The 13,604-nt window shown below is 49.7% G+C and overlaps 1 protein-coding gene across 14 annotated transcripts in view; it reads left to right on the forward strand.

Annotated features, from left to right (window-relative positions):
- The window catches only part of DYSF (dysferlin), a 181,420-nt gene that overhangs the window by 83,143 nt on the left and 84,673 nt on the right, over positions 1–13,604 (forward strand). For all 14 annotated transcript variants that reach the window (XM_060278297.2, XM_060278292.2, XM_060278298.2 and 11 more), the window contains 2 exons: positions 10,659–10,752; positions 11,824–11,901. In XM_060278297.2, the coding sequence (XP_060134280.2) occupies positions 10,659–10,752; positions 11,824–11,901 (172 nt within the window). The remainder of the gene's footprint in view (positions 1–10,658; positions 10,753–11,823; positions 11,902–13,604) is intronic.

Consider the following 13,604-nt stretch of genomic DNA (forward strand, 5'->3'; position numbering starts at 1 on the left):
CCAGTGTGGTATAGTGGTTAAGAGCAGTGGACTCGTAATCTGGTGAACCGGGTTCGGGTCTCCGCTCCTCCACATGCAACTGCTGGGTGACCTTGGGCTAGTCACACTTCTCTGAAGTCTCTCAGCCCCACTCACCTGAACAGAGTGTTTGTTGTGGGCGAGGAAGGGAAAGGAGAATGTTAGCCGCGTTGAGACTCCTTCGGGTAGTGATAAAGCGGGATATCAAATCCAAACTCTTCTTCTTCTTCTTCCAAAGCAAAAGACCCTTGAGGGAAGCACAGCCCATACATGCGCTTGCAGGCCACAAAGGTGTTTTAGGCCTGTGAGGCTGTGGCTGTGCTCAGCCGCCTTCAGATGGGGGCTGAGGATTGGCGCAATTTGGGCTTGGAGACGTGGATCTGGGCTTGAAACGCAACAGGCAGGAGCTACTGCAAAGAGCTGGGCAGGAGAAGAGAGCTGGATTTCCTAACACTGCACCTCCACATTATTTTTGGGGCTTTCACGTGACCTAAAAGCCACCAGGAAATCTAGCAGAATATTGTTGTACACAACCCCAGTTTCACACCAAGTTCGGGGAGCGGGAGAAGTGTGGCAGCTTTAAAGGATTTCTTTAACTGAAAGTGAAACGGCCAAGGTCCAAATGCTGTTATTCAGATCTACGGTGTGCTCCCATTTGGAACAGTGTGTGTCGTGTTCTGGTCACCTCACTCACCCCCGAAAGGATCTCGCCGAGTTGGAAAAGCCTCACAAACAGAAAGCCAAAATAAGAGGCACGTCCCATTCCATCATGATAATCTTTATACCCTCCCCATCTGACCGGGTTGCCCCAGCGACACTGGGCCCCTGCCAACATATAGAAAAACATAATAAAACATTAACTTCCCTCTACAGGATTGCCTTCAGACGGCTCAGGGGGCGGATAACTCCATACCCTTCAACGTTTACCCAATGAAAATAGGGACATCCTAAGAAAAATTGGGACATTCTGGAGTCAAATCTGGAGGCAGCGATGCTTCTGAGTGGTGGTTGCTAGGGACGGACAACGCTACTGGGTTCAGGTGCTGCTTGCCCTGGGCAACGTCAAAATTTGGTGCCCCCCCACCTCTTGCCTTCCATTCTGCCTCATTGTTGCGGCGCCCCCCGATACTCTGCATCCCGTGCTACCGAACCTCTCACTCTCCCCTAAATCCTCCTTCTGGCTGGACCAGACGGGCCCCCTCTGGCCTGATCCAGCAGACTCTTCTGGCGTCCTTATGGCGTTAACCTCTGGCAGACCACAGGGCTGAACTGGCCCACTCCAACTGGCTCAAACTACAACTCCCATCAGTGCTGCCTAGAAGTCGTTGTGCCGCACAGTCGGACTGTCTCGGTTTGGCCCGGGCTGCGCCGGGCTGCGCCTTGGCTTCGGCCCACAAGGTGCCGGGTTCAAGGCCCGTGTCATTCTGCAGCCATCCCGCTTGGGATGACCTCATCCCAGGGAGTCTCTGACACCTGTCCAGGGCTGCTTTAAATGCTGCCGAAATCAAGGCCGCTGTTCGCATGCCTGGCTGAAAGCCTCGCTGTCAAGCTCTCCCCCAAAGCCGCCTCTCCCCCGGCTCCCCCTTCCCACATTTATTTTCTTAACTAATATGCTGGCTTTCTTAAGACATTGGATTTCATAATCTCTTGGCTTTTCAAGGAGCTAATGGGAACCAAAGAACTCCCAGCACAAAGACGCTATTATATTTCCCCCTCCCTCCACCCCAGGATTTTCCTTATTTTTTGCTACATTTCGTCCTTTCCTCCTTTCTTGACATTTGGAGTACGTTTTAAACAAGTTAATATATAAAATGTAGTCATGTGGGTTTTTTTTTTTAAAGGGTGGTTTTTTCCTCCTTTTTTTCTCTTTGGTATATTCTTATTCGCCTTGAGAACTGGCCAAGTTTCCTTTGCCGTACAACTGTGACTGCAGATTCCGCATCCCTCAAAATGTGGTTCTGTAGGAGGTGGGCTTCATGGCCTCTGCCTGCCCCGTGAGATGCCCTCTGAGAAGTCTAATCTAATGCGGAGATTTCCGTTCTTCTTGCTCTACTTCTTCCTCCTCCTTCTCCTAAGAAGGCCCCTGCAGGATCAGGCCAGGGGCCCATCCAGTCCAGCCTCCTGGTCTCATGGTGGCCATGCAGATACAGCAATGGGAAACCCACACGCAGGAGCACAAGAACACTCTCCAACTCCGTGGAAAACCCAGTTCCCATTTGTTCCAATTCAGTGATGAAGACCAGGTTTTCCCGGGAAAGCAGAGGGGCAAACAAACAAGCAAGCCAAACCAAAAACCCACTCAGACAGAGACCTTGAAAGTATTGACCTGCACCTGGAACCATGGAACAAAGGGATGAGCCCAAACTCGTCTTTTTTCGAAACTGAAAGCTCCCCAACACTACAATCTTCTCTCACAGGGTAGCAGACCCTCCAAGGGTCCCTGTTTTCCAGGGACGCCTCTGATTTAGAAAAGCCGTCCCGGTTTCTGCTTTGATCCTGGAATGTCCCACTTTTCCTTAAAGGTAAAGGGACCCCTGACCATTAGGTTCAGTCAGGGCAGTCTCGAGCAGGTCGCGCGCCCTGGCGCTGAGGGGCGGAGATCGCTCCAGTGCCCCTGCCCTTGCAGGGCGCAGCATGGCTTCCGCACGGCTTTGCTGCGCAGCGTCCTGTCTACTGGCCCGGCGCCCTGGCGCCCTGCGCCACCGGGACTCTACCTAGAGCCGGCCCTGGGTTCAGTTATGGACGACTCTGGGGTTGTGACGCTCATTTCGCTTTACTGGCCGAGGGAGCCGGCGTACAGCTTCCGGGTCATGTGGCCAGCATGACAAACCCACTTCTGGCGAACCAGAGCAGCACACGGAAACACTGTTTACCTTCCCGCCAGAGCGGTACCTATTTATCTACTTGCACTTCGAGGTGCTTTTGAACTGCTAGGTGGGCAGGAGCCAGCTTTTCCTTAGGACGTCCATATTTCCATTGGGGAAATGTTGGAGGGCCTGGTGTTACCTGACCCGTCTGAAGGCAATCCTGCAGAGGGAATTTAATGTTTTGTTACATTTTTATATACAGCCGTACCTTGGAAGTTGAACGGAATCCGTTTCGGAAGTCCGTTCGACTTCCAAAACGTTCGGAAACCAAACCGTGGCTTCTGATGGGCTGCAGGAAGCTCCTGTAGCCAATTGGAAGCTGCAGAAGCCCTGTCGGACGTCGGGTTCCAAAAATAGTTCACAAACCCGAACACTTACTTCTGGGTTTGCGACATTCGGGAGTCAAAACGTCCGAGTACCAAGGCGTTCAGGATTCAAGGTGTGTTGGAAGCTGCCCAGAGTGTCTGGGGCAACCCAGTCAGAAGGGCGGGGTATAAAGAGTAAAAATTTCATGATGGAATGGGGCATCCCTGTTTTCATTGGAGAAATACTGGTTGATACAGTGTGATGCAGCAGCTAAAAAAGCCAATGCAATTCTGGGCTGCATCAATAGGAGTATAGCATCTAGATCAAGGGAAGTAATAGTACCACTGTATTCTGCTCTGGTCAGACCTCACCTGGAGTACTGTGTCCAGTTCGGGGCACCACAGTTCAAGAAGGATGCTGACAAGCTGGAACGTGTCCAGAGGAGGGCAACCAAAATGGTCAAAGGCCTGGAAACGATGCCTTATGAGGAACGGCTTAGGGAGCTGGGTATGTTTAGCCTGGAGAAGAGAAGGTTAAGGGGTGATATGATAGCCATGTTCAAATATATGAAAGGATGTCATATAGAGGAGGGAGAAAGGTTGTTTTCTGCTGCTCCAGAGAAGCGGACACGGAGCAATGGATTCAAACTTCAAGAAAGAAGATTTCACCTAAACATTAGGAAGAACTTCCTGACAGTAAGAGCTGTTCGGCAGTGGAATTTGCTGCCAAGGAGTGTGGTGGAGTCTCCTTCTTTGGAGGTCTTTAAGCAGAGGCTTGACAGGCATATGTCAAGAATGCTTTGATGGTGTTTCCTGCTTGGCAGGGGGTTGGACTGGATGGCCCTTGTGGTCTCTTCCAACTCTATGATTCTATGATATGGGGTAGCTGCTCCATCCCTTTACTTATTCTGGCTTTCTGTTTGTGAGGCTTTTCCAACTCGACAGGACCCTTTCGGAGGCGAGGTGACCAGAAAACGCCACCCACTATTCCAAATGGGGGCGTACCGTAAATCTGAATAACAGCATTTGAACATAGGCTGCGCTCCTTCCTTCTCCCCAAACTTGGTGTAAAAGGTTCTCTGTACAGCTTCCACTGTGCATTTAGGAAACGGGCCGGACTCTGCTCTGCAAGTCGGGTGCTGTGGCTGCCGTGGCCTCGGGGGCCTCCCATAAACCTGGAGCTCCACGCAGCCCGCAGTCTGGGTGGCGGCGGCTGTTGCATTGTGTGGGAAGCCTTTGTCGCACCAACTAACGGCCGCGGCAACCTGTGTGCGTCTTTGTGCCTGTGAGACACTCCTGGCTCTCAGCCCCCCAGCAGGAGGTGAACTTTGGAGAGGTTAGGAAATGACAGGGGGGCCTCGAGCGCCGTCTCGTTCGGCTGCCTTTCAAGGCCCTGGTTTGAGCCGGGGATGTTTTACGGGGGACTTTCAAGCCCGGCCGCCCGGCTCTGGTTTCATGTTCATTAGGCTGTAAACAGGATGGGGCTGCAGCCAGGACTGCTACTGTGAGGGCACCTGGGGGGCTGAAAAACAGGCTTCTGCAGGACTCTGGCGGGGGGCCTTTGGAGGGGATAGTACCCCCGCCTTTCCCAAGCTCCCCGCCTTGGGAATCCTGGAATAGAGGCTGTGCTCTGTCTTCCAGCCTGTGTGCGTTCGTATGTCCGCTGCCCCCCTGCCAACCTGGCTGCCCCTCCACCCCCAATACCTCCCTCGTGGCTCAAATGCTGCTTTTGGGCTTCCCAGAAGTTGCATCTGGATGCTGAATGGGATGGCCCACCGGCCTGATCCGCCGGTTCTCCTTATATTCTGCTCTCCCACTTTTTCTCTTCCCCTGCCCCCTGCCCCCCCAACACCCTGGAAGACCCTCTAAGTGCCCCTATTTTCCAGGGAGAGTCCCAGATTTACAGAAGCTGTCCTAGATTCTGATTTGATCCCCAAACACCCCGCTTTTCCTTAGGACGTCCCTATTTTCATCGGAGGGTTAGGCAACCCCTGAGCCAAGGGGTTTCCTGTACAGGAAAGGTTTTTTTTTTTTAAAAAAAAAACGTTTAGCATTTTATTATGTTTTAATATATGTTGGAAGCCGCCCAGAGTGGCTGGGCAAGTCATAGGGGTGGGGTATAAATTAAATAATAATAATAATAATAATAATAATAATAATAATAATAATAATAATAATGGGATAGGACGTCCTTATTTCCAGTGGAGAAATGTTGGAGGGTATTCCCTGGTTGTTCCGGCTCTCCTTTCCACCACCAGAGGAGTTCCTTTAAGAAACCCAAATGTTCCTTGGTTGGGCTCCCTGTTGAATGAATTACCGGTAGCTCTCCAGCCACAGCAGCCGTCTTAATTTCCCCAGAGTAGGAACACAAAGTACAAGCCTAGAAACAGCTGACCCATCTCATCCAGCCTCCTGTTCTCACAGGGGCCACCCAGAGGCCTCCATGAGGAACCCGCAAGCAGGACCCGAGTGCAAGAGCAGATCTCCCCTCCTGCGGTTTCCAGCAACTGGGATTCAGAAGCATCGCTGCCTCCAATTGTGGTGGCCGCTCATCACCTTCGTGGCTAGTAGCCCATCAATAGCCCTCTCCCCTTCCAGGAATTTGCCCAATCCTCTTTTTAACGCCATCCAAGTTGGTGGTCATCCCTGCCTCTAGTGGGAGGGAGTTCCATAGTTTAACCACCTGAAGAAGGGCTTTCTTTTATCTGTCCTGAATCTTCCAACTTCAGGGGATGTCTGCAAGTCCTAGTGCTGAGAGAGAGGGAGAGAAACTTTTCTTTCTCTGCTTTCTCTGTGCCAGGCATAATTTCATAAACTTCTGTCTTCTCGCCCCTTCCTCGCCTTTGCTCCAAACTTAAAAGTCCCAGATGCTGCAATCTTCTAGGAAATTCACTCCACCCCGCCCCCCCTGATCATTTTGGTTGTCCTTCTCCAACTCTACGACTCCATCCTTTTTGAGGCGAGGTGACCCAACGGGACACAGCATTCCAAATAGATTTCTATAAGGGCAGGATGTTATTGGCCCTCTTATTTTCAATTCCTCTCCTAATGATCCCTGGAATGGAATTCACCTTTTTTACAGCCGCTGAACATTGGGTTAACCCAGGGGTCAGCAAACATTTTTAGCAGGGGGCCGGTCCACTGTCCCTCAGACCTTGTGGGGGGCCGGACTATATTTTGAAAATAAATAAATGAATGAATTCCTACGCCCCACAAATAACCCAGAGATGCATTTTAAATAAAAGGACACATTCTACTCATGTAAAAACATGCTGATTCCCTGACCGTCTGCGGGCTGGATTTAGAAGGCGATTGGGCCGCATCCGGCCCCTGGGCCTTAGGTTGCCTACCCATGGGTTAACCTCTTCATTCAGGTACCTGCTAGGACTCCGAGGTCTCGTTCCTGGTCGGTCACTGCCAGTTCAGACCCCATGAGCATGGATGTGGCATCATCCTGTTTGCATTCCGACATGCATTCCTTTACACTTGTTGACAGGGAATTGCGTTTGCCACTGGATGCCCCTTAACTCACTTTGTGGAAGTCCTTACGCAGCTCTTTGCAATCTTCATTCCGTTTTGTTTCAGTGACCTTGATCAATTTCGTATCGCCGGCAAAATGGGTGAGATTCTAGGTGAGATTCCAGGCTTTCTGTCATGGATGCTTTAGTTGAGACTCCTGCATTGCAGGGGGTTGGACTAATGACCCTTGGGGTGCCTTCCAGCTCCACAATTTTCTGATTCCTAGCCTGAGCATGTTTGCTCCCTTTCCTGAGCATTGCCTTGCTGGGCTGCACATTATCCCATGTGCACACAGCTCAGCAGGTGACTCAGGCCCCCATCCTGGCTCAGCGGCCAGACCTCATGGCGCGAGGCCGGCTCTGGGAGGGTTGGGGCCCAGTCCTGAATTCTCAAGTGCAGTAGGTCATCCTGGATCCCCTCCAAGCTCTCTTCATAGCTTGGGATTAGTGGGTTCCCTCCCTGTGGTTCCAAGGCTCTCCGCCGAATACTTTGCTAAATGGTTTTGCCAGATTTTATGGTTTGGGGAGCCTTTTTCCCCCCAAGCACTCCTGGGCTTCCAATTCGAAAGTGCATCTTGACCTTTGGGACGCAGCCAAGGGCTTCACTTTGAGTTTGCATCTCATTCCCCATCCCGAAAAAAAAACAACACCACACAAAACACACACACAGCCCATGTCCTTGTTCCTTGAAACCTCTCAGTGCTGCTACTGTTTGCTTGCAGGATTCCATGGGGAAATGGCAACTCTTGGCAGTTCTGGGTTCTTGCCTTTCCTTTCCTCCCGATACGTGTCCACACATGCAAACACATGTAAAAATGTGTCAATTCTCTCACTTCCAGCATGCAGTTAGCACAAAAAATAACAGCCAGGCCCTCCAATATGGAATTAATGCCACCCTGGCTTCCTATGGGAGGAAGGGTGGGGTGGAAATATTATATATAGATACATTTCCTATTGCGATTTCTTTTTTCCTTTTGTCTGTAGCAAGTCACAAGCAGTGGAGACAAGGAGGTGTTTTATTTTTATTTTTTAAGGTCAGGGGGCTCACAGCTTCATCTTGGCAGGTATGAGAATCTCAGAAATACCCTCTGATTCCTTGTCCAGATCAAATCCTTGAGTGGATCAGGATTGGTTAAGTTGCAGGAAGCAAAGCGCAGGAATCATAGAATCATAGAGTTGGAAGAGACCACAAGGGCCATCCAGTCCAACCCCCTGCCGAGCAGGAAACACCATCAAAGCATTCTTGACATATGCCTGTCAAGCCTCTGCTTGAAGACCTCCAAAGAAGGAGACTCCACCACACTCCTTGGTAGCAAATTCCACTGCCGAACAGCTCTTACTGTCAGGAAGAAACGGACCATTCTCCAAATGGAGAGAAGGAGAAAGTGGAGTCCCCCAAGGAATGGCACTGGGATCTGTGCTTTTTAAAACTACAGTGGTACCTCAGTTTATGAACTTAATCTGTTCTGGAAGTCCGCTCTTAAACCAAGACCATTCTTAAACCAAAGCATTCTTATCCCTTCCACCATTCGGATTCTGTTCTTAGACCGCAGCTGAGATGTCTGAATCCCCAAGTTGAAAAGCCATGGGACCGATTGGTGCCACCCAAGCTGACTGATTCTATCGGGAGCGGAGCCTGGAAGCATCCATGCCATGAATGGCGTCTCGGGGGTGGGGTGGGGGGAGTTGGGAGCTATTTGGTGCTTCACCACCAATCTCTGGACAAAGGAAGGGATCTCAGAGTGAACAACTGGGCGAAACGGGGAGCATCTTGAACAGCAATAGGCTAGAGCAGGTCTTGTGTCACCAAGCTTGACTCTGCTATAAAAAAATCTCCAGTCAGGCTTGCTCTGAGCAGGAGAAGAATCCAGCGACGCTATGCCACAGAGCTGGGTGTGCCTTTGGCTCAACAAGGTCTTCCCTGGGGGGCAGGAAGGGCTCTAGCTCAGCAAAGCCTGCAGAAGCAACCGTGGATCTCTTCAGCCAGCTCTTGAGACTTCCTTGGTTCTTCCTTCGAGAAAATAGGCAGCCAGCAAAAAGATTTGAGGGAATGAAGCAAGACGGAGAAGCATATTTTTAAGGCAGCGTTAGAAAAATCTCAGCATCCCCCAATGATCAGGAATGGTTGGAGCTGCAAAGCCTGCGTTTCCTCTGCAGGAATCCCATGCTAATGTCTATTCCTGATGGGGGATTTTTTTGGGTGGAAAGAGCTGGACCACCTGACATGTTCTCTAGGACCAAGCGGCCCCCCCTGGAGGGTCTGGGAATTGCACAGTGGATGCCGTTTTCCAGGCCATTGCCAAACATCTGAGACTTGAAAAGATGGAAAGTTGGGGGGTTGCGTTAATCCAGGAAGCGGGATCATCACACGGAGCCCCTGTTTCCTGTAGCCAAATATTTCACCCCGATTGCCCCAATTAGCAGGCGATAAAAGGAGCTCGCATGGAGCCTTTGGGGAGCGGGAGAAGGAGACAAAGGGTGGCCGGGTGGGCTGCCTTTCAAGCCGGGTTTCAAGGTATTGGGCGGACCATTAAGAGAAGTTCTACTCCATTAATTTTACTGGCCGGCATTCTTAGCAAAATACGTTTAACAGCTAGTTCTTTGAGCTCCGTTTATAGCAGAGCTAGCTCAAGGCTTGTCATGTTTTATGGGCAGGGTTGGGGGGTGGAGGAGAGTTCCAGTCCCCACTCTGCCCCCAACACAACCCCTAAACCAGTCTTCCAGTATCCACAGTGACAAACTGGTCTGGGCTTATCTCAGCTCTGGGATTTCCAGGTCTGCATCTGACAGCTATTTTCCCCTCTTTTCTTCTTCTCCTGGTGCTTTCCCCAGGAGAACCCAATCTTTACCACTGAATTGTAACAAACAGCAATCTGCAGGAAAACCTGAATTACCGTATAATAATATCAATAATTTATTATTTATACCCCACCCATCTGACTGGGTCTCCCCAGCCACTCTGGGCGGCTCCCAACAGAATACTAAAAACATGATATAACATCAAGCATTAAAAACTTCCCTAAACAGGGCTGCCTTCAGATGTCTTCTAAAAGTCAGGTAGTTGTTTATTTCCTTGACCCTTGATGGGAGGGCGTTCTACAGGGTGGGTGCCACTACCGAGAAGGCCCTCTGCCTGGTTCCCTGTAACCTCACTTCTCGCAGGGAGGGAACCGCCAAAGGCCCTCGGAGCTGGACCTCAGTGTCTGGGCTGGGCGATGGGGGTGGAGACGCTCCTTCAGGTATACTGGGCCGAGGCCTTTTAAGGCTTTAAAGGTCAGCACCAACACTTTGAATTGTGCTCGGAAACGTACCGGGAGCCAATGTAGGTCTTTTGGGACCAGTGTTATGTGGTCTCGGCGGTCACTCCCAGTCACCAGTCCAGCTGCTGCATTCTGGATTAGTGGCAGTTTCTGGGTCACCTTCAAAGGTAGTTGATTCTGCGATAAAAATTGGGCAGGGAAAAAAAGCACACTCGGACATGGACTTGGAAACTAGACTTGACCTGGAAAGCGCAAGGCAAAAGGGAAGAATGGATGAGCCCTTGGAAGAAGGTTGCACTCTGCTCTGTCGAATGCCGTTAAGGGACCAATGTGTTATTTGCCACTCATAGAATTCAAAGCTTGGCTTGAGCATGATGGGATGTCCCCACTGAGTTCCAATGTTATGGGAGACGGAGAAGAACCTTTCTCTGTCCATTTTCTCTGCACAAGGCATAATTTTTAAAACTTCTATCATATTGCCTCAGCTCAGGAAAGAAGGAATAAACTGTTGGGCGATTGTGATGAAACGTTGCACATTTCTGTGTTCATGTGCAGCAACTGAAGGCAGCCACCTGCTGGGTTTCTACGCCTGCAGGAAAATTAGCCATCAGGTGGAGTGGCTCTCCACCCCCATCACCCTGAAATCTCAAAACTTCTGCAGCTCATAACGGAACTGATTTCTTTCTTCAGGGCGGAGTGACGGATGACAGGAGTGACGATGGCAAATCGGTGTCGACCCTCAACTTTGGTGTGAACCGTCCCACAATTTCCTGCATTTTTGACTGTAAGAGCGCAGTCTGCTTCTGTTGCCAAATGCATCTCATTGGGCTTCTTACAGCAAGAGCCAGAGGTTGTTGACTGCAACTGGGAAGGGGTTATGCTTGCTCTGGACAAAAGAGAGGCGGGATCTCTCTGGGCTCAGAGAATTCCTCAAATCAATCACACAAGAATTCTTTTTATGATTGTAGCAAACCAGCCCCTTAAAAAAAATCTGGGTGTGCAATCACGAGAGAGAGAGAGAGAGAGAGAGAGAGAGAGAGAGAGAGAGAGAGAGAGAGAGAATAACCTGCAGTTCGCAGAAGATCTGATTAGGATGACACAACTCTGATGCTCAGTGGGGAGACCATGTGCCCCTTTGCTTAAACCCACACCGGCAGTATATAAACCAGGGCTCCAATTTGGGCTCAATAGTGGCACATAAAGGAGGGAAGCGGAATCCTTGCTGTGCCTTCTGCTTACCTCCCCATAGCCTCTCCCCCTCCCCATGGCCTCTCCCCCATGAAGCCCCCCCCCCCGCCAGCCAGGCACGGTTCTGGCACAGCTTCTTCGTTGAAGAAATGAGGACTTGAGTGGGCAAGCCATAGGTGGGTGGGTGAGTGTGTTTGTTGGGGTGTGTGGAAGGTTCAGCAGCTCCTACCACAAGACCCCTTTTGCCCTGAAACACCATCCCCTCCCATGACTGGAGCAGTCCAAAATATCCAAAGGACACCAGGTTGCCTGAGGCAGCACTGACGGACCTCTCCTCCTCCTCCTCCTCCTCCTCCTCCTCCTCCTCCTCCTCCTCCTCCTCCGTGGGCATCAGGAGTGCCAACTTGGCCCCTGGCACTGAAATCTGTGAGTGCCCAGCCCCTTCATGGGGAATTTTGTGGGTGCTCAGGCACCCAGGGCCCCAGGGAGAGGTGGCACCTGTGATGGCATCACCCTGCCTTGGGGGTTGTGATGTCTCGTAATTTGCTTTGTGTGCTGTAACAGGATGCTATTCTAAAACTGAGTCTTGCAAGTTTGGTTTTCAAGCTCCGGCCTGAACTTGGATAATTTGTTGATGCATTTTTCATTCCCCCTCTTCTCCTTGAAGATGGGAACAGGTACCACCTGCGATGTTATATCTATCAAGCGAGGGATCTGATTGCCATGGATAAGGACAGCTTTTCAGGTAAGCTGGCCTCCTAAATTGCACTCCTCCCTTGGGATTTTACTTGTAACTTTTTTGTATTGAAATATTTTCATGGATAAATAAGGCACATATATTATCTCTTGTTTTCAATTCATAGCATCCTTCCTACAGGTCATTTAGGTTTCATGTGAGATGCTGCTATCCTAGGCATTTCGAGGTTGGGGGGCTGCCATACGTCCAGGATTTCCTGAACATAGCCGGGGTTTATCCATTGAAGATGTCATCTGGGTGGAATTTTCTAAAGTCGGTTAAAATATCTGGAGAAACCCAGGTGTATGGCAGCCCATATTGAAAGTGTTGATGTTTTGATGAATTTCCTAAAAAATAGCTTTAAAACGCCTTTTTTTTGGGGGGGGGGAGATTTTGCAAAAAAAGCTCAAGAACCTTTGTGTCTGGGTTTTTGTTTTTTGAAATATGGCAACCTTATTTTTTGGGGGGGTATATATGGGAGAAATAAGGTGGGTAGCGATCTTTCATTCTTTTGCGTAGTGTACATGTGGAGTTTTTGTGTCAGCATAATGTGGATAAGTTGTTTGTTTGTTTGTTCTTGATGGCGGGGCAAAGAGATTTGGGAGCCCAGAGCATGGAAGGTTGTGTTTGGTTGGTTGCAACGCACAAACAAGACTCCCCAGGGATTTTAGACGTAGGTCAAAGTGCTACCAGGCACAGCGCCCTGTGTGATACTGGCATTCCTTGGTGCTGAAAGGGCACTGTGGCTCCTTGCTTCCTGAAAAGTGTCGGTCTTGAAGATCTTTTGCCAAGGAAGGCAAATGAATGGACCAGTTCCCATCTGTGCATGAATGGAAGCAGCATGCCAAACTTCCTAGTCACCTGTGAGCGTTTTCTTGGCCCGTTTCCACATTTTGTCCGATGATGGAAGTTAAGCTCCATTGTTTCAGGGCCTTACTTTTGCCTCGCTCTTTCCAGGCCCAGGTCCGCACTTAAAATCTCCATGCCCAAGCATTTCTCTCTCTTTTTTTCCTCCAGAAAACCTTCTCTTTATCGCTCCATTGGAGCAAACATCAATTGGAATTTCCATGGTTTGATGTTTGTTCCGAGTGAGCTTTAAAGAGCAGCTTTCTGCTGGGAAATCTCAGAGCAAAACAAAGGGCACTCGGACATGGAGCTTTAAAGCACAGACTGTGCCTGGAAAAAGGGGAGGAAAGGTATGTGTGGATTAGCCCTAACTCTGCTCTGTGTGAAGAAAGGCATTTGATTCCTCTCTTTCTGGGCAATTAATGAAAAGTGTGCAAGAATGAGCTGGCAGTTTAAAGACCGGGGGCTGTTGGAGGTGTATGAGGGGCCGTTGATTTCTCTAAAGGTGCCTGGATGGAAACGGCATATGGAGCTGATGTTCCAGTATTCTTAGACTGGTGAAAATAAAGTTTTCCTCTCTCTCGACTAATCTGTTGTTGTTTTTTAATAAAAAAATTAAGCCAGATCTCAGTTTGCCCAGAGAGCCATGTTTTAGACATTTCAAAAGAAAGGAAGGAAGGAAGGAAGGAAGGAAGGAAGGAAGGAAGGAAGGAAGTTTGCCCAGGATTTTAACTGCTTTCTATCTACTGCTTTTTGCATTTTTACTATTGCTACGATAATTGCTTTTGTTTCTGATGTTTTTGATCTGTTTTATATTTGCCCTATGGTTTTCTTTTGTAGGCTATCTTGAAAATCTAGATTAATAA

This window comes from Zootoca vivipara, chromosome Z1 (genome assembly GCF_965207765.1).
Source record: "Zootoca vivipara chromosome Z1, rZooViv2.hap1.1, whole genome shotgun sequence".
Classification (NCBI taxonomy): Eukaryota; Metazoa; Chordata; class Lepidosauria; order Squamata; family Lacertidae; genus Zootoca; species Zootoca vivipara.